At 42.2% G+C, this 23,809-nt stretch overlaps 1 protein-coding gene across 1 annotated transcript in view; it reads left to right on the top strand.

The window, feature by feature from the left end:
* LOC126481583 (UDP-glycosyltransferase UGT5-like) overlaps window positions 1–11,816 on the top strand; it is a 38,569-nt gene extending 26,753 nt beyond the window's left edge. The window contains exons 4-5 of the mRNA XM_050105442.1: window positions 5,054–5,273; window positions 10,547–11,816. Coding sequence (XP_049961399.1) covers window positions 5,054–5,273; window positions 10,547–10,850 — 524 coding nt within the window. The 3' untranslated portion in view covers window positions 10,851–11,816. The remainder of the gene's footprint in view (window positions 1–5,053; window positions 5,274–10,546) is intronic.
* Window positions 11,817–23,809: the final 11,993 nt, after the last annotated feature.

Below are 23,809 nucleotides of genomic sequence, written 5' to 3'. Positions count from 1 at the left end.
GTGCATGAGTGAGTGCCCTTAGATTCGAGCTCCTGCATCTCTTGTCATGGCTTTGCATCAGCACCTGAGATTTAACTATTTCGGTGAGGTCACTTTCTGGGTCACTTTCTGTTGTCTCCTGTCCTCTTTCGCTCCCATGACAATATTAAATTTCTCTGCACCCAATATCCAGCACAGTAGCCAGTCCGTTGTGGTGGGGCCGTCATGTATCCATTTGGTGGTAGCCCCCCGACAACATAGGGATTGCACTGCTGATGCTTGAGCTGTAAACTTCCCACGTATGCCAAGGAGTAGATGCCTGTCTTCCTGGAGCATCAGGACTCCCAGCAACAGCCATCATGCCAGTTGGCACGTTCCTCCCATGGTTTAGCAAGGGAGGGAAAAGATTTAGGGTCATTGCTGTCGCCATTGTATTCTATCTTGCCCTTCTTAGAGACTGCTGGTGTCGTACCGTCACCAGCAAGAGACGACTTAGTCCGCTTCATTGCAGGTCATCTGCCCTGATGCCGCCCACTCCAATCAGGGGCTCTCCCCATGAGCATCAACTGTTAAGCTTTACATCTGCTATCTGCATTGCCCTCCAAGAAACCTGATTCCCGGCAATGCAGACCCCTGCCCTCCATGGCTATAGGGGATATTACAAGAACTCAAGTAACTATAATAGTGTCACGTTGAGTTTGTGTCTATGTCCTGAACTCAATATGCAGTGAACCTGTGCTCCTTCAAACCCCTCTTAAAGCTGTGGCTGTCAGGATAAGGAAGACACAGGAAATAACTGTCTGCAATGTATATCTTCCTCCACATTGTGCAGTACCCCTAAACGCATTGGCTGCACTGATTGACCAACTCTCTGAACTTTTCCTACTTTTGGGAGATTTTAACGACCATAACACCTTGTGGGGTGGCAAAGTTCTTACTGTCTCTTAAATACTGGGGCCGCCACACATTTCAGTGTGGCACATGACACATATTCAGACATTGATCTCTCGGATTGCAGTCCCGGCGTTCTCCCATCTATCCACTGGAGAGCACATGACTACCTGTATGGTAGTGACCACTTCCTCATCTTCCTGCCACTCCCCCCGCGTCATGTCCACGGACACCTGCCCAGATGGGCTTTAAAAAAGGCAGACTCAGAAACATTCATCTGTCTCCGTTGAATCTCCCCCACACGGTAGCATCGATGTGGTGGTTGAGAAGGAAAACGCGATCCCTCGTTCTTTAGGTTGCCCCCGGAGAAAGACAGTCCCTTAGTGGTCGCCAGAAGTCGCTACTGCAATTAAGGAGCGTCAGCGAGCTGTATAGCGGCATAAGTGGAACCCTTCCCTGGAGCACCTCATAGCCTTTAAACAGTTCCGTGCCCGCGCTCGCCAGCTTATCAAACGGCGGAAACAGGAGTGTTGGGAGAGGTACATATCGACCACTGGGTGCCATACGTCACCTTCCTAAGTCTGGGCAAAGATCAAACGAGTTTTTTTGTTAACAGACCCCCAACTGGTGTTCCTGGCGTTAACATAAATGGCGTGTTATCTACTGATGCAAACGCGATTGCCAAGCACTTTGCTGAGCACTATGCTCGCGCCTCTGCGTCAGAGAATTACCCCCAGCCTTTCGCACTCTCAAATGGCGGATGGAAGAGAAGTCCTCTCGTTCACTGCACGCCACAGTGAACCTTATAACTTCCCATTTACAGAGTGGGAGCTCCTCATTGCCCTTGCACATTGTCCTGACACAACTCCTGGCTCAGATCGGATCCACAGTCAGATGATTAAACATCTCTCATCTGATTACAAGCAACATTGCCTCGTAATCTTCAACCGGATTTGGTGCGATGGCGCCTTTCCATTGCAATGGCGGCAGAGCACCATCATACCAGTGCTCAAACTTGGCAAAAACCGGCTTCATGTGGATAGCTATCAGCCCATCAGCCTCACCAACGTTTCTGGTAAGCTGCTGGAACGTATGGTGTGTCGGCAGTTGGGTTGGGTCCTAGAGTCACATGGCCCACTCGCTCCATGTCAGGGTGGCTTCCACCAGGGTCGCTCTACCACTGATAATCTTGTGTCCCTCAAGTCTGCCATCCGAACAGCCTTTTCCAGACGCCATTAGTTGGTTGCCGTCTTTTTTGATTTACGAAAAGCATATGACACCACCTGGTGAAATTATATTCTTGCCACATTATACGAGTGGGGTCTCAAAGGCCCACTCCCTATTTTTATCCAAAATTTGCTGTCGCTTCGTACTTTCCGTGTCCACATTGGTGCCTCCCGTAATTCCCCCAATATTCGGGAGAATTGGGTCCCGCAGGGCTCTGTATTGAGTGTATCTCTATTTTTAGTGGCCATTAACGGTCTAGCAGCAGCTGTAGGGCCGTCCATCTCGCCCTCTGTATGCAGACGACTTCTGCATTTCGTACTGCTCCACCAGTACTGGTGTTGCTGAGGGGCGCCTACAGGGGGCCATCCACAAGGCGCAGTCATGGGCTCTAGGCCATGGATTTCAGTTTTCGGCCACAAAGTCGTGTATTATGCCCTTCTGTCGGTGTCGTCCCGCACATCCAGAACCGGAACTTTACCTTACTGATGATCCCCTCACTGTAGTGTAGACGTATCCATTTTTAGGACTGGTTTTTGACTCTCGATTGACTTGGGTTCCTCACCTTCATCAGCTTAAGCGGAAGTGCTGGCGGCACCTCAGTGTCCTCTGCTGCCTGAGAAACACCAACGGGGGTGAAAATAGCACTGCACTGTTGCAGCTATACAGAGCCCTTGTTCAATCCTGGCTTGACCATGGGAGTCTGGTTTGTGGCTCGGCGGCGCCCTCAGCATTGCGATTACTACTTTTAGGATGAGTGCAGTGACAAGAATTCATGCGGAGGCTGGAGTTCCTCCATTGCAGGTCAGGCATGCACAACTGCTTGCACACGTTCGTAGTTCTCCTGCGCATCCAGATTACCATCTTATTTTCCCACCCACGGCAGTTCATCTCCTGCGTCGGCGGCCTAGGTCAGGGCTTACAATTGCAGTTCGCGTCCGATAACTTCTATCTGAACTGGAGTCCTTGCCTTTACCACCTATACTCGAGGTCCACTCGCATGGCCCAAAGGACTCAGTTTACCCTGCGGCTCCCTGCTGTCATTTCATCTCGGTTCTTGAAATGTACCGATGCCATGACGTGATTTACACTGACGGCTCGATGGCTGATGGTCACATCAGCTTTGCGTGAGTCCGTGGAGGACATACTGAACAGCATTCCTTGCCTGATGGCTGCAGTGTTTTCACTCCAGCGTTGGTGGCTATATCTCGTGCTCTTGAGCACATCCGTTCATCGCCTGGGGAGCCGTTTCTTCTGTGTACCGACTCCTTGAGCAGCCTACAAGCTATCGACCAGTGCTACCGTCGTCATCCATTGGTAGCGATCATCCAGGAGTCCATCTATACCATTCCAATAACTGACCTGCATTTGTTTCTACGTCAGCAGGTTTTTCGGCTTTGGGATACGGGATGGCATAGCCTCAGTAAGCACAACAAACTGCGTGTAATTAAAGGAGACTACAAATGTGTGGCAGTCCTCCATGCGGACCTCTCACAGGGACTCTGTGGTTCTCTGCCTGCTCCACATTGACCACGCTTGGATGACACACGGTTACCTCCTGCGCCTCGAAGACCTGTCTCAGTGCCGATGCGGTGCCTGGTTGACAGTGGCCCATATTCTGGTGCACTGTCCCACTTTGACTGCCCTGTGACGAAATCTTTGATTACCAGACTTGTAGCCGCTAATTTTATCTGACAACGCCTCATAAGCTGATTTAGTTTTACGTTTTATTCGTGAGGGTGGGTTTTATCATTTGATCTAAATTTTAGCAAATGTCCTTTGTCCCACTGTGTCCTCCACCCTAGTGGCTGGTTTCTCCTTTTTATTCTCATGGTCAGCCAGCCATGGTAATTGTATTGTATTTTCTGTGGTTTTCTTCTCCCATATTTTCCATTTGTTTGTTGCCCTTCCGTTCTTGTGGTTTTCCTGTCTCTCCATTTTGTGTTGCCAGTCTTGCTTATTTTATTCTCACCCTTGTGGGATTGTTTTATTCAGAACAAAGGAGCAACGACCTAGCAGTTTGGTTCCTTCCCCCCTCTTTTAAACCAACTAACCAACCAAGTCTGCACCTGGGATGAAGAATTTGGAAACTGAGACAAGGCTGCTGTTCCAGGAGAAAAACTGATTAGGCTGGATTAAAAACAAAGAAAATCAGATATTTGTTTTCGTTTGTCTTGGTTGCTGTTGGCGTACTAGTGTCTCATTCTGATGGCGTCAACGCCCACCCGCAATGACTGCATCACATTCTTCTCTAATGATGTTGGGTTTACAGACTGTGGGCTACAGTGAACACCGATGAACTCGTGACTGTACCATTCCGGGTTTCAAGCTCTTACGTAATGCCGTCGTACGTGTTGGGTCTGCATGCATCTGAAGCACTGACAAAAAAAAATCGTATCTCGATCACTAAACCCCAACAAGAAATAACCTCACCATCCTACTAGTTCTGTCAGTTAATCTCCACTGGAGTTAACACTTGTCCAATTACAACTGGGACTTTAATAATTCAAAAAACAAAACTAATAAAATATGTCAAGGACAAGTCAAATGTGCAGTGGTATGTGTTGCAGCAGCATCATCCTCAAAGCTGAATGAGATCTTACTTCATACAAATTTGCATTAAAAATTGTCACCAAACTGATGCCTGCCATAAATATAATGTGCAAACATTCCACATAGAAAGAATTGTATTGGCTATGATGCACGAATTACCTAACCTATAGGCATCTCAATGCTTCCAACCATACATTTCCTTTAATGATGAGGATAGTCATACAAACAAGCTTTTAAGGATATTTCTAAGTAAATTCACATTGTGGATTGGTGTTTGTAGTAAAGATACTATTGTCCATAGTCTCTCCCATAAAAACAATTAAATCTTATGGAAACTTGTGAAGTGAGACAAAGCATCGAACGTTTTACACTTCATAATACAAGCTGTTATTTTTTTTTTACACAGGTCATCCCAAAATGCGACTGTATATTTCTCACGGAGGTCTGATGGGAACAATAGAAGCCATTTACAACGGGGTACCTATGATAGGCATTCCGCTGTTCGGGGACCAGCCTTCTAACGTAATGATGTGTGTGAGAAGGGGCGTCGGACGTCTGCTCCGCTTTCACGAAATATCGAAACAGTCGCTATTGCAGAACATAAGAGAGGTGATTAACGACCCTAGGTAAGTTAAGTTAATATTTTGCGTTTTTAAGGATGTGTGGCAGTTATTCTGCTTATTAGTAAGAGAGGAAACATAGGTGAACGAGAATACGCTTACAACATTAATATTTAGCTTAAGGCGCCAATTCAAGCGTAATATAATGGCTGGAAGGCTTTTTAGTCAGCTTCTTCGAAAGATGCGTTTTACGTTGTTAAACTGTTAGTAAATTCATAAATACTTGTTTTTTTAAGTCTCGTAGAAAAGACCTATAACAAATATCGGTGCCGGCCGCTGTGGCCGAGCGGTTCTAGGCGCTTCAGTCCGGAACCATGCTGCTGCTACAGTCGCAGGTTCAAATCCTGCCTCGGGCGTGGATGTGTGATGTCCTTAGGTTAGTTAGGTTTAAGTGACCTCAGATGTTGAGTCCCATAGTGCTTAGAGCCATTTGAACCAAATATCGGCAACAATCCTTAATAACAGGTTGATTAATTCAGTGAGATAAACTAACAAAGGATGTTATTACTATATGGCCGCCTATTAAGGCAGAATTCAGTTTTCCGTGATGTCCTGTTGTGATGACCTCAACCCACAGGAAAAATAATTATCAAAATCTGAACTGTGAAGTCATCCAAAATTCTAGTTGGAAAACCACACTCTTTGTTATACTTCTCAGTTGGTCACGATCCCACTTTATGAACTGAAAACTCTAATATTCACGAAAAACTACCCTGAAATTAACCTGAACCGAAAAATTGTGTATATATTCTCTGAAACTTCAAAGACATCTAAGACAATATCTGAAAGGAATTAGAAAAAGTGACAAAATTTCGTGAATCACACACAATACTGTTAATAATCGCATTAACACTGGGGGGTTTCACCATACATCTACCCACTTTCGAGTATACCCAGTCTCTCTTAATACTACGACTCGTAGCAACACAATATCAAAAACTTTTATTACTGGGTAAACAGTCCCTACGTGATTCGTCAGCTAACATTTGTAATTCCCGCTCACGTCAGGAAATGCACCAATATGGGAATAGCAGCTTTTACGTTATTGGTCAGAACGCAAGCAATTATGGCGGTAGCCGTAATTTTCGCCTGACGCCATATTTCGCGACAAAATACTCTTATTAGTCACTGTCATATATCTAGTCTCATAACAATACATAAAACTACTTAAAATAACTACAATAATTTTGACATGCAAGGAGAATTAGTTCTAATGTGAGGAAGTAGTTCATATTTACTGGTGTTTCAACAATGACTACCAGGCAACTTTTAATTCACTGATTGTAATTTTATTTTCGTTAGCAGAAAGCAAACATCAACTAAACAATTTATTTGAATAGAATCTGTAATTCTTACACTTTTAATAGAGAAAGTAAGTTTCTAGGTCAGGGGATACCGTTCCGCGAAATCTCTTAACTTTTTGTTGCATACGAAGAGTTGCGTTGGGCAGCACGATGTCAGCGGGTTACGATGATGAGAGCAATTCCGCTGGTTAATCTTCTCCGTCGAAAAGCAAATAAAGTTCCGGCACAGCTGTATCATTAACCCCGTGGTAATTAACAAACCACAAGACGCCAGTATACGACCGTTGTTGACATGTCCTCTTTTCCAAAGTACATTACGTAGACATTGCTCGTTTTTACACTTTATGCACTGTCCGTGACGCTATCGTCCATAATTGCACAGTTAGTCACATTCATATAGTCTTAGCCACAAATACACAGTTCATAGAATTGTTCTTGTGTGTGAAACACACCGTAAACAATGTCCACTGTGTTCACGCATTTCAAACTTCGACGTCACTGAAAGACATTTATATTGCACAGCTAATTAACGTCTTCACTTTCACGGCTTGATAGAATGTGATAGAAAACAGTTCCACTGCCCGAAACCAATACCAGCAAAGTTCATTCGCATAAAAGCACTGTTCGTGTCGGCCACAACAAAGTATTGTTAGCGGCACTTTCACAGTCCGGTTTATTTGCTCTTAAAGTTCGCTGGCGATGGCAATACATACCGCAGTGGTAAAGAGAATTAACAATCTGATAGTTCGGTATCACCGTCCATACAATTACGTATTCTTTTCATAAAACACAGTACTATTTTCCCGCGCACGATTCAGACACACCATCCACCAATCCCTCTACTACACAACCACCTTTCGACTATCGATATCACTATCGCTGTCCCCTGTCTATAGATGTTATATCGTTATCGTAAATTACATAAATCTTTACAAATGTTATTAACTGCATTTTTCACAATTAATAATATTCCAAAAGAGAACTTTACCACAGGTACAAAGCAAGAAACATATTTATCCATTGTCAAACGAAATAATCACAATTACATCTTTACATTTAAAAACCACAGTAGAATGTTACATAATCACAATTAGAAATGCCCATATGAACAAAAGAAAAAGAATAGAAATCTAAAGAAAATCACAAACGCAAAATTTTATATGCGTAATTAGCAATGCCTTCACACTGTGAAACTGTTTGTTCTTTGCGATTTCCTGTGACAACGTTTGCTCCTGCCAAACACCATATTTAGTTCTCTGCTCAACTACATTTTGACACAGAAATAATTTATTACCCAATATACATTGAAAAATTGTTCTTATGATTTAAACCTTCTTGAAACATAGTTTCTAATACATTGTTCATCCTGAATGTGTTTAAGTCTCTGTTCAGTAACGTTAGCGATCCTTAGTTTTTTATTGTTCGTTGTTGTAGAGATTGAATATTTGTCTCTTATCTACGATAATATTCGAAGCAGAAGAAATGAATTAATATTCGTGCTGCGGTCAGATGTTTATTCCTGTCTGCTAACAGAACCAGCATAATCACAATTAGTACAAGTGAATCATTGTTGCGCTTGGCATTTCAAGTTTAGTGTGTTGATTATGCGTAATTAACGTCCCACATCATTTCCCTGTCAAAGAGCGAGGAGTGGTGGAATTGTTACTGTGCAGAGACAATTGTTTTACTGGTTAAAATTGGAATCGGAGAGCAAAAATAAAAGTAAAATAAGAGATCATTCAAAAATAGTCTGGTATATTAAATTTGAACTACAGTTAAAGGTTTATAAATACTAGTACAAAACACATGAATATATCAGAACATTTTCAGATGTAGATAGCATGCAGGGTGACCGTTTCTCACATCAACTGGATAAGTTTGAACAGTGGAACAACTTCTGCGATGCGATTTCAGCAACGACAAACATATCTCTAATAAACACATGTTAAAAACTTGTTTTTGAAGCTAAATGTATGTACCACCGTGCAGTAATTTAGCGGATGACATTAGCTTTTGTAACACTCATATCTGGACTTACTCTAAACCTCATGCTATGGTGGTTACAGTCGATAACTACTATTTCAGTTTCAGTATATACATTGGGGATAATTGTGATTACTGCACAGGCAAAGTGTACTTGTTCCTTGGAAAACACAACCTCGCCTGCTTCAAAAAATTTAACGTTACGAAAGGGTTGTGTGTAAACTATATTAGTGCTGCAGCCCACAATTACTTCCTTGCATGCTGGATAGGATAATGCGGCCCAGTTATTTGGTCTGCTCTCTGAACCTTTCTTTAAAACTTCTTAAATTCCTTCGTTTTTGGTCTAACATTAATTAATCTTGAAACATCCTTACAAATTTTGCTACACCAGGACTCTAACCTGGGACCTTGATCTTTCGCAGGCAAGTTCTCCACCAACTGAGTTGCCCAAGCATGGCTCACCACCCAACCTCAGGGCTTTCAGTCAGCACCTTATCTCCTATCTTCTAAACTTCACATCCTATCTTCTGAAATACACAGTTCTCCTGCACTATTTGTTGGACCATCACTCCTGGAAGAAAGCATGTTGTGGTGTGTCATGGCTTAGCTACAGCCTGGACGATGGATTCCCACACTTGACAGTGAAAGGTAAAGGTCTCAGGTTAGAGGCCTGGTCCAGCACCCAGTTTTACCCCGTCACGAAGTTTCACGTCAGCACATACTACGCTCAGAGGGAAAATTATGGTTTAATAATCTTCTTTATTCCTTATATTGCAATGTACCCTCCCAATGTAACCATTCAAAATATTTGTTTGGTGCTGATGATTAGCTTTCATATACGTGTCCATAAATGATCTTCAGTAAGCAGTCTTTGTATTAATGAAATCCTCAATACCAACATAAGATTTAGCTCAAACAGTACGTCTGATCGAAAGTTTTCTCCCCAAATGCATCTCAGAATAATTCGATGACTAGACAAATTATCATGATTCTCAAACATTTTAATGTACACGACGCAAGCCATTGTGTATGGCGGAAGGTCTTTTGTAGCATGCTTGTGAACTTCCTATTCGATTTTATTCGCGTGTTGCGTTTAAGGGTGTGTGTGTGTGTGGGGGGGGGGGGGGGGGGGCGGCGGTGAAAATGCCTTTTCTTTCCCCTAGTGGGTACTGTCTTTCATGAAACCCTACGTGGTATATGATAGTGGCAGCGGAATGACAGCACAGTCCTCCTCAGATATAGGTTCCCTACCCAACAGACTTTCACAAGAACCACTAACACCTCTTCCCGAATTACCCGTTTAAATTCCCCAAGATTTTCTGTTGCTTTATGGGCTATTTCGACTCTTTACGATCTTACAAGGCCGTCTCAGAATTCAATCTGTGCCTGTCATGCACACATAATGACTCCAAAAGCCAGAGCAATGCTCTATAATAATTAGTCACAATAGTGGCTAGTGTAAAACTATGCAGATGCACTACATTTTCCCACATTTTTTTTTTTTCAAAGTGTCTTTAATTCGCTTCCTAATACTGATTTTACATGCTCACCGCCCTCCACACTGCGGGATGTTCCCCATCAATCTTTTAGTCGCATTATCTTTGTAATAAGCATTCTCACATTTACAGAGCTGTCAACATGACACAAAGTGGAAATTTTGTTAGAATGTCTGCTTTTCCTTAAAACTGCACTAAAACAATACCTCCCTGAGTCTTGTTAAGTTTACTTGTGGCACATCCAATGTTAGTTTAGTTTCTGCGGCACATTCGCTATCTAGTATCACACACTAATTGCAGTTAGCCATATATTCATCAAACCAATCTTATACTTGGGAATGTGCTCGATATATGCGTATCTTAGTAATACAATGTAGTATAGTGTTTGACTTCTCTAAAAGAAATATCAGTTAAACTACAGTAGAGATCATCCAATTGCCATACATGTACACAGAGAACCTTAATTATCAATCTGAAATTGTTTTATGTCTCACAGGTATAAGCAAAGGGCTGTAAAGCTGTCACAGGTGTACAAGGACAGGCCCATGAGTCCTCGGGAAGCTGTTGTCTACTGGTCAGAGTATGTCATCCGACACAAGGGAGCCAGGCACCTGCGCTCCGCTGCCCTCGATCTGCAGTGGTACCAACTGCTGCTACTGGATGTTCTGGCCGTCGTCTTCGTCGGTGTAGTGACAGTCGTAGTCGTGGGTGTTAGTCTTCTGCACCTAGTCTTGCGAAAATTTGGGCTACTGAGAAAGGAGTCGTTGGCAGATCCTTCACTGCAGAAGAAAGAGCAGTAGTTTCGGCTGCCCCTACTTGACGATTCAGTAGCTTCATCGTCTTCTAAACTGAAAGGAACTTGTTAACAGAATGACGGACTGGGATATTACGTTCTACTAGGATTAGCGTTTAAATATATTTTGGTAGATAACGTGGCTCAAATTTGTGAACAGCTTGGATTAGTGGAATGAGTGAGACAAAACACTGGGGTATACTCTAGCTATGAAAAACCACTTGACTCAACAGGTCTAGCATTTTGGGAAAAGTGGTAGCTTTCCAAAGACAATCAAATATCGCCGTTTCCTGTTTCATAAACGTACATAGCATTACCGTGTAGAATGTAAGATATATGATATCGAAAGGCAAAGATAAATCCAAAATTTCAAGTAGTTATATTCAAGAAACCGTTTATAAGTTACATGTGGATGACAGTCATTTGGGGGCATTGTATACTCTCATGTCTTCCACCTGCTAATGTGACAGTTACCGTTCTTGCTGCCATGTACATTACAGGTGTTTGTCGCAGTGGAGTGATGGGAGAAATAAAACATTTTTCTAAGAGGAGATAGTAATGGTGTAGACAGAACGAAGCTGACAGCTAAGTGAAAACGTTAAGTAACATTTCTCTCACAACTTTCAGCATGGTAACAACCGTCATGTGACGATTTTACACTCCCTTGATATTTTAGAAGAGACTCTAAATTTCAAGAGGAGAAGGTTTATGCAGGTATCTCCTCTTGGTGTTCAAAGACTTCCAGTTATGACCATACTGTCACTGTCATACAGCAAACTGCACTGTCATCGCTTTTTCGGAGGGTACTGAAGTAGTGTAATCAGTTGGCAAAGTATAGTACACTAACGCTGTACTTGCAAGATGCAGTTGTTGCACGTTATTAATAGTCACAACTCACTACTCGAGTCTAGTCTTTCCATTTAGTTCAGCTAAACTAGTAATTTACGATATTTATACTCGAAAAATGTTTCGAACCCACAGTCTGAAAATGTGTTGTAAATTTTCATAAATATGTAAGGTTTTCATAATTGTTTCAACGGTAATAAATTTTCGAATTTTTTGTTCATTCAGTTGCCCTTCTAATTAAAATCCTTGAATATCTTGTGACAAACTATATTCTTGTCAACTTAAACACATCCGCACTTTCTGGCTTCAAAATTTCACAAAATAGTAATTACCAAGAAATGGCACAGCGTTGCGCACGTCGATAGAGAATAAAAACGATCCTAAACTGCAATGTGTTAAATTATATTTCCGCTGATGCTGCGTCATTAGCACCCAGCACGCAGGTTGGCCAGCTTCACCACACTCCATTCAACGTCATCCCATCACAGCAGTCGTCTCAATCCAGGCCCTTATAGTGCTCCTTCCGTATCGCGAACACTTAAACAGCGCTGGGTGTCAGTTCCGTAGTCCAACTCATCAAACTTTAGAAGCACCTTGTATCTCGCCACTAGTTAGACGATCGAGCCGCATAGGAAGTCAACTGAACTGTGCACGATATCGTCTCGATGGAGCCAAATGTGTTGGTCACACATGCTGTCAACAAATCGAACTTCCTATCACAGCACCTTTTCCCATTCGACGGTCTTCACTCGGTTGCCCTCTTGAGATCCCCTGAAGCGAATCAAATATTTCGAATTCCAGTCTGTTAATTTTTATCTGATCGCCGGGCCGACCGTGCGCCTTTTAACATAAGGACAGAGGCGATGCCACCGGTGGACACAACAGAGTTTACCACTATGTTTAGTACAGCGTATCTTTGGATGGTGTGCTAAGCTGCAAAAATCAAAGTTCTCAAAGTTGAACAAGATATTGTACCCGATTATCTGTAAACCGGCATCATCTCGATCCAGAGACACAAATGAATACACAGTACGGCGATATACACTGTAATAAACATAGTTAAGTGTGTGGCCTCGAGGCAATTATTAACTGTAAAGTGGCTGGTGTACATCCTGCACATCAGCATGGAATACATGCTATTGTATATTGTGTTCGTGGGTTTTGGACACTCGACAAGGTTATCAGTGCCCAAACGCAATTAGTAACAAATGTGTTTAAAATGGAGAAAAAACGAAAATTGCCAACCATCTCTCTCCGCAAGGAAGAAGGCAACGAGGAACAGGGGCGAGTAACTGCTCCCTTATACTTCCCCTCTTGAAACAGATCATGAACATTACTTTGCAAACTTGTCTCCTGCCTCGTCACAAAGACTAATAAATTCAGTATCAATCTGAGGTCAGCCTAGGCTGTAATTGGATAGTTTACTAGAAAAGGTATCCCAAGACATTTATCGTGCACTCGCAGAACTGCCTTTCGCGGCCATTCGCTTTCCAACTGAAAATACCGAACAACTTTGGAGTGTAAAAGTACTCATGTTGTGCTTTCAATTCGCCGCTGTTTCTTCTCGTGTGACCAATCACGAAACTGCAGATTCGAAGCCCCGCGCCAGGCGGAACTCAGTTCTAGCGCTTCCGTAAAAATAAGTCATTTACATTGTCGTAAGTTAATCAATAAATGTGTGTATTAGTGAGTTCACTTCTCTTTGTCTATTAGTCCATAAAATTCTAAAAACAATCTGAGGTCGGGTTCCATTGGTGTGTTCGTTTACGTTTTGGGGCAGTTAACTTCCCGCTACGGTCGCAGGTTCGAATCCTGACTCGGGCATGGATGTGTGTGATGTTCTTAGGTTAGTTAGGTTTAAGTAGTTCAAAGTTCTAGAGGACTGATGACCTCAGATGATAAGTCCCACAGTGCTCAGAGCCATTTGAACCATCTTGAACAGTTAACTTCGAGAATCCCGCTTGATTCTGCTGTTTTGCTTTCGAACAATTTAAATAGGGATTGTCAATTCATTATCAAGTTCATATTTCCAGAAAGTTGCGTAAATCTATAGTAGTTTGACTTAGAAACTTCGGCACTAGTATTTTGTTTACAATTTGCTTACATTATAGTTAAATTCTATTGCAAGTTAAGAGTTACTGCAGCTGAGTAAGTGCAGAGTTCTTGCTGTAAGCGGGAATATATATTTTTTTTACGTTATATCAGACACCTGAAGCGCTAACCTATAGGCATAATTTTTGTGGCTCGTAAATAACTAACATTCGTGTAGTGCAAAGTGTGTTAAGGGATTGAATTCCATGTTGAAGTGTGTAAGCCGTGTTGCAGTGGGTGACAAGTGCGGATGTTACCGTAGGATAGGTCAAAGAGGGAGTGATATGTGTAGACTACGGGTTAGAATTTCACTGGAATGACTAGTGGAGAACTGAATGGGGAACTCAACAAGGTTCCTCCCAGGGCACTGTTGGCTCTGGAAAAAGACAAGAAAATTCCCGCGCAGGAGGCAAAGATTTGTGCCCTTTACTCTCAGTCGGAAATATGAACTAGATGCGTTGAAGGGGGAAAAGATCACGGTACAAAAAATTTGACTTGAAAGGCTGATGCCGTGTTCCTTGACTTCAGTAAGGCATTTGAAAACATCCCGCATTGCCGTTTAATGAAAAAAAAAAAGAGCTTACGGAGTATCGGAGCAGACCTGCGATTGGATTCAAGAATTTCTTGCAGATAGAAATCAAAACGTGGGTCTTAACGGAACTAAATCGACAGAGGTAAATGTAATAGCCGGAGTACCACCGGGAAGTGTATGTAAATGATATAGTACAAAGTGTCGTATGCTCTTTAAGGCTATTCGCAGATAATGCAATTGTTTATATCAAAGTAGCAAAGCCAGATGATGGTAAGAATTTGCAGAACAATCTGCAGAGAATTGATGAATGGTGCAGACTCTGGCAGTTGACCCTGAACGTAAATAAATGTAACATATTGCGCATACATAGGAAAAGAAATCCACTGCTGTACAGCTACACTGTTGATGGCAAACAGCTGGAGAGAGCGTCTGCAGTAAAATATCTATGCGTAACTGTCCAGAGCGACCTTAAGTGGAATGACCATATAAAACAGAGTGGGAAAAGCACACACAAGACTAAGATTCATGGGAAGAATCTTAAGGAAATGTAGCTCATCCACGAAAGAAGTGGCTTGTAAGGCGCTTGTTCGCCCTATTCTTGAGTATTGTTCATCTATCTGAGATCCCTATCAGGTAGGACTGATAGGGAAGCTAGAGAACATTCAACGAAGAGCGGCACGTTTCGTCACTGGATCGTTTCGCTGGCGAGAGAGCGTTATGGAGATGCTAAACAACTAAGACTGCTCAGCTGTAGATTGAACCTAATACACTGATCAGCCAAAACATTGCGACCACTGTCCAACGCGATGTTGGAAGCTGCCTGGTGGCGTTGCGGGCACATGAGGCGGTAACAAAGAGTGTGTAAGCGGAGCAGATACGGACATGGGTTCACCCTAGCCAAGATATAGGCTGCAAATGGCGAAATCCATTGAGATACGCGACTTTGACAAAGGCAGACTGTTATTACGCAGAGCCTGTGAATGAGTGCCTCGAAAACGGCGAAGGTGGTCGAATGTTCACGTGCTACCGTCGTGAGTTTTTACGGGAAGAGGTAGGACAGTGAAGCTACCACTAGGCACTAAGTGGTTGGACGACCACGACTCTTCACAGAATGTGGGGTTCGGAGGCTTGTTTGCTAGATGAAAAGTAGGATCAGATAGTGATCTGTGGCATCTGCCGAAAGAGCACAACGCTGGTGCAGTCGGAGCACAACATTCATCGCACATTTTTAAACACGGAGCTGGTAACGTGCGTGTGGAGCACAGCATTCTATGGTAGTGAAACGTGAACTGTAGGAAAACTGGAACACAAGATCTGTGGTGCTGCAGAAGAATGTTGAAAAGTAGGTGGAGTAATAAAGTAAGGAATCAGGAGGTCGTCCAGAGAATCGGCGAGGAAAGGAATGTGTGGAAAACGCAAGAAGAAAGGACAGGACGGTAGGACATCACAGAATAACTTCCATGATACTAGAGGGGGCTGTAGAGAGTAAAATCTGTAGAGGAAGAAAGATTGGAATACGTCCTGCAAATAACTGAGGAAGTAGGTTGCAAATGCTAATATGAAATTAAGATGTTGGCACAGGAGAGGAATTTGTGGTGGGCCGCATCAAATCAGTTAGAAAGCCTAGGACCCCTGCCCCCCCCCCCCCCCCCCACCCCCCACCCACCCAAAATAAAAATTGTGCCCAAGACCCTGCGACTATTTTGGTAGATCAGGTCCATCCCGTGGTACAACGTTAATTCCCCAATGATGCTGCCATGTTGCAAGATGACAGCGTCCTTTTCACACAGCTCGCATCGTCCACGACTGGTTTTGTGAGCGCAGAGATGAATTATCACCTGGCCGCCAGAATCACTGCATTTCAGTAATACTGAGCGTTTGTGGTCCACTTTGCAGAGAAGGGTGCGTAATCTACATCCACCTCCATCATCATTACCTGAATTTGCCACTATTTTGCAGGAACCATACAGGATAGTATCCGTATTTACCCATTCCGAGACGACTGGAAGGCAGGTGAAGTAAATATATCTAACACAGTTTATATGCGAAACACACCGGGCTTCGGAAACTCGGGTCGTGCGCTCCAGGATTAATACCATGGGAACTGGTGCACAAGAGATTCCTCCAACTGATATTCGGATAATCTGACGGGAGACATTGTTTGGTATCTAGACCGTATTAGGCATGATAATGTGCTGTGTTTTTGATGTTTCCATATTGTTATCCACTTTCGATGTTTAGCGCTGTGAAAGCAAAAGAACTGGTAGTAATGTATTATCTAGACTGGAACCCAACTGAATTTATGGCTTTCCCTGCAGGGTAACTGACGACATTCGAGTGTACATAATGTAGCATATTTTCGGAACTCTACTAACAATGTATACTGCTTGTATGCACTGCCACTGCCAATCTATATTTCTGTATACAATGCGGCTCTAGCAGTCTAGTGTTATGGATACTACCTCCATTATAACTTGTTCATCGCCGAGCGGTCTAAGGCGCTGCAGTTATGGTCTGTGCGACTGGTCCCGGCGGAGGTTCGAGTCCTCCCTCGGGCATGGATGTGTGTGTTTGTCCTTAGGATGATTTAGGTTAAGTACTGTGTAAGCTTAGGGACTGACGACCTTAGCTGTTAAGTCCCATACGATTTCACACACATTTGAACATAACTTGTTCATCGCGACATTTGGGAAGCAATTCTTCATTAATGACCATGTTTTCAGAATATCTGCATAGTCACCTGGTGTGTGAAAGGGCACAGTCCCATAGCGATATTAATTTTAAGGTTAATTTTTGACTGATCGGAAGTGTGTGCTTCTCATGTTCGCGCGATCGATTCTTCTATCCCGATGTCGGACTCTTAATGATTAGTTTCACTGCTTTACGGAAATGGTGAATAGAAGACTGGTGTCCATTCTAGGCGATTATATGATCTTTCGTAATAAGCTCTTGGTGAATTTGGTCTGTTTCATGTAGATACCAAACAATGTCTCCCGTCAGATTATCCGAATATCAGTTGGAGGAATCTCTTGTGCACCAGTTCCCATGGTATTAATCCTGGAGCGCACGACCCGAGTTTCCGAAGCCCGGTGTGTTTCGCATATAAACTGTGTAAGAAATATTTAATTCACCTTCTTGATCATCGAAGTATTCTCCTCGTAATCACTGTCGAATACAACACAGTAAATTTTTACTGATCATTATTTAACAATAATCCCAGATTGCTCAAATACATTTAGACGACGCGATTCTTGCAAGCTTCGTGTTACATTAGCAGGACACATTAATTTTAGATGGTGGCAAAGATCATTGCTATTAACACACTTTCGTAAGACTCTAATATTGGGTGAGACTAATATTGGTTATGTATAAAAAGTATCAACAATAACATTTTCTTTCAGTTACTAACAGTAATGCGTGACACGGCGAGATGGTTACAGCTTCTGAGACAAAGGTATAAACACCACCTTTCTCACATAGTAAACCCACTACATCCACACTTTGTGCTCTTTACTATGCATCTACGACAACTAAAGCGAAATAAATAGAAAAGTAACAAATGCTAACCATCTCTTGAAAATGTGTTCTCCAAAGTGCAGACAGTTCCTGCAGTTAACCACAAATTGCTTCATTACTGCCTGCGAAACAGGTAAATGGACTGAGTGATAGCATGACACAATAGTAACTGCATAAGGGCACTATAGTCATACACATTTTTGGCGGCTGCGGCGAGACACAAACCATTGTTAACCTGAAGTTTTTCCATTCTGCAAGTTCGGAAAGGAGTCCAACAATCAGGACTTCTATTAGTATTAAGTATAGAAAACACATTTGAACTTGGTTGAGTTTAAATGGCTGGGCAGGGGAAACGTGTTTTGTAACAAATGTTTACCCTCACTATCACTGTACATCTCTACATCTCCCTCCCCTCCCCTCCCCCCCCCCCCCCCTCACCGGTAGCCGAATGGTCAGCGTGACGGATTGTCAATCCTCTGGGCCCAGGTCCGATTCCCAGCTTTCTAGTGGAATTTTATCCGCTCAGGGACTGGATGTTATGCTGTCGTCGTCATCATCATCCTATCATCGTCATCGACTGCAGGTCGCCGATGGCGTCACATTGAAAGACCGACACCCGCCGAACGGTCTGCCCGATGGGGGGGCCCTAGACATACGATTAAATAAATAAATCGCTATGGATAGGTAGCCTTCTCTTCTGAGGAGTAATTGTAAGTAGCACTCATGATGCACCAGAAATTGCTTAATCACTCCGTCAGAACACACCCCATAGAAAAATGGCATTTCAGATATGTAGATGAAAAGTAGATTTTTGACTAAAAGAGCAGTGAAAATAAAAACAAGATCTTGACTTGGAGCATGATTATGATGTGCGCTGACTGAAGAAAAATATAAAAAAAAGTGTTACAAACAAGCTGCACCTATTGCCTGATTGAGTCAATAGTTCTTGATTTAATGAAACATCTACGAAAATTAAATGTCATTCACTATTTCAAAAGTAGGTGTTCAAAGAAAATTGTTTTTCATTCTAGTGCTTAATTAGGCTCTAATACTAGTTATGGTGGAGAAGGGGCTGTAAATGAGGGGAGGGGGAGTACTAGCTAATATCTAGTTGCTCTCAGGCGTAATAGGTGCTTAGTATGGTACCAAATGCTAGTATTTGAGTATCCCACTTGCAAAAGCACCTATGTGCGTGATAAGCAGCTACCCAAAAATCACGAAGGACGAATATAGCGAAATGGAATGTATTTCTTTATGTAAGAAATAGGTCTAAATTATTGTAATGTGTGTCCCAAAGGTCTGAAACATCTGATAAGTAGAAAACAAATTATTTGTATATTTTACTTGTATTTAACAGATTCTGCAACTGTGTTGCTTACATAGCAGGTTTTGCAACTCCCGTGGCAGCCAAAATGAATGTGTCTTACTTTGAAAAACTAGCTACAGTTGTAGCGGTAGGGATGAAATAATCACACTCTTGATGGATAGAATTAAGTATGTCACAATGTACTATACATGCACATGTAATGGAAGATCATACTGAGCAGAGTGTAGTATATAACAACATGAAACTTTGTGTTCTGTGTGTGTTAAAATACTATCGAAGAACAAAAAAATAACGGGTTTGCACTATGTTTCATGAGCTTTCATTACTTCAAAGTGTCATTATCATCACGATCATCCGCTTCTTCATCCAGAATACAAGTATCAGGCTCCCGTTCTGCAAATACATTGACATAGAATAGCAAATCTGGAAAAATTTACCGTGTTGCCCCAAAGTTAACGCTAAGAAGCCTTTTAACATCCTTGATTTTAGCAGTTTCACAGCAACACTCCTTGGGATATCAGGAATGTGAGCAATCTGAAAATTCTTAACCTTCACGCACAAACTTTTTGCTTCACCAAAGCCGTAATTGTAGAATAATCTCCTCGAACTGGAAGAGGTTTATGGTTTTTGATTCTTAGGAGTACTAATCTCTCTATCTGAAATTGGAAATGCCATTGTCCATGATTTACAAGAATTCCATCTGAATATGGTTTCCAGTCCTTAACAGGTGCGACGTGCAACTATTTTGTTCCTACTGATAACGTTCAGATACTCTTCCGGATTTATAATGAAACAGTGTTAAATTCTCTCTTGATGTCCAAGTACTCAATCAGGCGGGATGAATGAATGTCCTACCATAGGGAACGTAAGTTAAATTTTTCAATATAATGAGGCGCTTCAAGAAGAAACCACTGTAATAATATCCCTATCGGTGTTTTATTCTTATTTTGGCCACCACAGCTATCAGAGAGTCATCTGACTGTAGTGACAGTTTTCAAGCCTGTATTCGCCAATCGGTGCTAAAAATCAGATACTATCTGATTAGAGACTTTTGGGAATTCATTTTCAGATCATATGTAAGAAACGATGTTGACTGTTCTTTGAGTATATTTGGAGTGATTTCTACAAATCGTCAAGTTGCAAAGATAGCGTTGCCTTGCATAATATGCAGCCTGGTCAGATACTTTTGATTACAAAAAGTTGTTTTGATAGTAGTAATTGACAGTCAGTTAATTCTCGTTCTCTTGACGTAATTTTTCATAGAAAACATCAGCTCGTTTCTTGTGAGCGTTGAGCTGCGGTTTCCATTACTTTCGCCTGGGCTTACTCTTCTCAGCTATATCCTGTTCTCAAGAAGACAAGACGCCGAACATTTGTCAACACTAAGGGCGCCGGACCCGATATCGGAATATTCATTGAAAGTGGATCTTTAATAGTTATATATATATAACCACCCCCGCACCCATGAACCAAGGACGTTGCCGATGGTGGAGAGGCTAGCGTGCCTCAGCGATACAGATAACCGCACCGTAGGTGCAACCACAACGGAGGGGTATCTGTTGAGAGGCCAGACAAACGTGTGGTTCCTGAAGAGGGCAGCAGCCTTTTCAGTAGTTGAAGGGGCAACAGTCTGAATGATTGACTGATCTGGCGTTGTAACACTAACCAAAACGGCCTTGCTGTGCTGGTACTGCGAACGACTGAAAGTAAGGGGTAACTACAGCCGTAATTTTTCCCAAGGGCATGCAGCTTTACGATGATGGCGTCCTCTTGAGTAAAATATTCCGGAGGTAAAATAGTCCCCCATTCGGATCTCCAGGCGGGGACTATTCAGGAGGACGTTGTTATCAGGAGAAAGAAAACTGGCGTTCTACGGATCGGAGCGTGGAATGTCAGATCCCTTTATAGGGCAGGTGGGTTAGAAAATTTAAAATTTAGATATAGTGGGAATTAGTGAAGTTGGGGGCAGGAGGAACAAGACTTCTGGTCAGGTGAATACAGGGTTATAAATACAAAATCAAATAGGGGTAATGCAGATGTAGGTTTAATAATGAATAAAAATTAGGAATGCGGGTAAGCTACTACAAACAGCTTGGTGAACGCATTATTGCGGCCATGATAGATACGAAGACCACGCCTACCACAGTAGTAAAAGTTTATATGCCAACTAGCTCCGCAGATGACGAAGAGATTGATGAAATGTATCATGAGATAAAAGAAATTATACAGATAGTGAAGGGAGATGAAAATTTAATAGCCATGGGTGACTGGAATTTGATAGTGGGAAAAGGAAGAGAGGGAAACGTAGTAGGTGAATATGAAATGGGGGTAAGGAATGAAAGAGGAAGCCGCCTGGTAGAATTTTGCACAGAGCATAACTTAATCATAGCTAACACTTGGTTCAAGAATCATAAAAGAAGGTTGTATACATGGAAGAAGCCTGGAGGTACTGAAAGGTTTCAGATAGATTATATAATGGTAAGACTGAGATTCAGGAACCAGGTTTTAAATTGAAAGACATTTCCAGGGGCTGATGTGGACTCTGACCATAATCTATTGGTTATGAACTGTAGGTTAAAACTGAAGAAACTGTAAAAAGGTGGGAATGTAAGGAGATGGGACCTGAATAAACTGACTAAACCACAGGTTGTACAGAGTTTCAGGGAGAGCGTTAGGGAACGATTGACAAGAATGTGGGAAAGAAATACAGTAAAAGAAAAATGGGTAGCTTTGAGAGATGAAATAGTGAAGGCAGCAGAGAATGAAATGGATAAAAAGACGAGGGATAATAGTAATCATTGAGTAACAGAAGAGATATTGCATTTGATTGATGAAATGAGAAAATACAAAAATGTAGTAAATGAAGCACGCAAAAAGAAATACAAACGTCTCAAAAATAAGATCGACAGGAAGTGCAAAATGGCTAAGCAGGGATGGTTAGAGGACAAATTTAATGATGTAGAGGCGCATATCACCAGGGGTAAGATAGATACTGCCTACAGGAAAATTAAGAGACGTTTGGAGAAAACAGAACCACTTGCATGAATATCAAGAGCTCAGATGGAAACTCAGTTCTAAGCAAAGAAGGGAAAGCAGAAGGGTGGAATGAGTATGTATAGGGTCTACACAAGTGCTATGTTCTTGAGGACAATATTATGGAAATGGAAGAGGCTGTAGATGAAGATGAAATGGGAAATATAATACTGCATGAAGAATTTGGCAGAGCACTGAAAGACCTAAGTCGAAGAAAGGCCTCGGAGTAGACAACATTCCATTGGAACTACTGATAGCCTTGGGAGAGCCAGCCCTGACAAAACTCTACCAGCTGGTGAGCAAGATGTATGAGACAGGCGAAATACCCTCAGACTTCAAGAAGAATATTATAATTCCAGTCCCAAAGAAATCAGGTGTTGACAGATGTGAAAATTACCGAACTATCAGTTTAACACGAATACTAACACGAATTCTTTACTGACGAATGGAAAAACTGGTAGAAGCCGACCTCGGGGAAGACCAGTTTGGGTTCCGTAGAAGTAATGGAACATGTGAGGCAATAGTGACCGTATGACGTATCTTAGAAAATAGATTAAGAAAAGGAAAGCCTACGTTTCTAGCATTTGTAGACTTAGAGAAAGCTTTTGACAATGTTGCCTGGAATGCTCTCTTTAAAATTCTGAAGGTGGCAGGGGTAAAATGCAGGGAGCGAGCCGGCCGAGGTGGCTGAGCGGTTCTAGGCGCTACAGTCTGGATCCGTGCGACCGCCACGTCGCAGGTTCTAATCCTTCCTCGGGCATGGATGGTTGTGGTGTCCTTAGGTTAGTTAGGATTAAGTAGTTCTAAGTTCTAGGGGACTGATGACCTCAGCAGTTAAGTCCCATAGTGCTCAGAGCCATTTGAACTATTTGAACAGGGAGCGAAAGGCTATTTGCAATTTGTACAGAAACCAGATGGCAGTTATAAGAGTCGAGGGGCATGAAAGGGAAGCAGTGGTTGGGAAGGGAGTGAGGCAGGGTTGTAGCCTGTCCCCGATGTTATTCAATCTGTATATTGAGCAAGCAGTAAAGGAAACAAAAGAAAAATTCGGAGTAGGTATTAAAATCCATGGAAAAGAAATAAAAATTTTGAGGTTCGCCGATGACATTGTAATTCTGTCAGAGACAGCAAAGGATTCGGAAGAGCAGTTGAATGGAATGGACAGTGTCTTGAAAGGAGGATATAAGATGAACATCAACAAAAGCAAAACGAGGATAATGGAATGTAGTCGAATTAAGTTGGGTGATACTGAGGGAATTAGATTAGGAAATGAGACACTTAAAGTAGTAAAGGAGTTTTGGTATTTGGGGAGCAAAATAACTGATGATGGCTGAAGTAGAGAGGATATAAAATGTAGACTGTCAATAGCAAGGAAAGCGTTTCTGAGGAAGAGAAATTTGTAAACATTGAGTATAGATTTAAGTGTCAGGAAGTAGTTTCTGAAAGTATTTGTATCGAGGGTAGCCATGTATGGAAGCGAAACATGGACGATAAATATTTTGAACAAGAAGAGAATAGAATCTTTCGAAATGTGGTGCTACAGGAGAATGCTGAAGATTAGATGGGTAGATCACATAACTAATGAGGAAGTGTTGAATAGCATTGGGGAGAAGAGAAGTTT

Source organism: Schistocerca serialis, chromosome 5, assembly GCF_023864345.2.
Source record: "Schistocerca serialis cubense isolate TAMUIC-IGC-003099 chromosome 5, iqSchSeri2.2, whole genome shotgun sequence".
In the NCBI taxonomy this organism is placed as follows: Eukaryota; Metazoa; Arthropoda; class Insecta; order Orthoptera; family Acrididae; genus Schistocerca; species Schistocerca serialis.
Note: the sequence above shows the minus strand (reverse complement) of the source record. Positions and strands in the feature narration are given on the sequence as shown.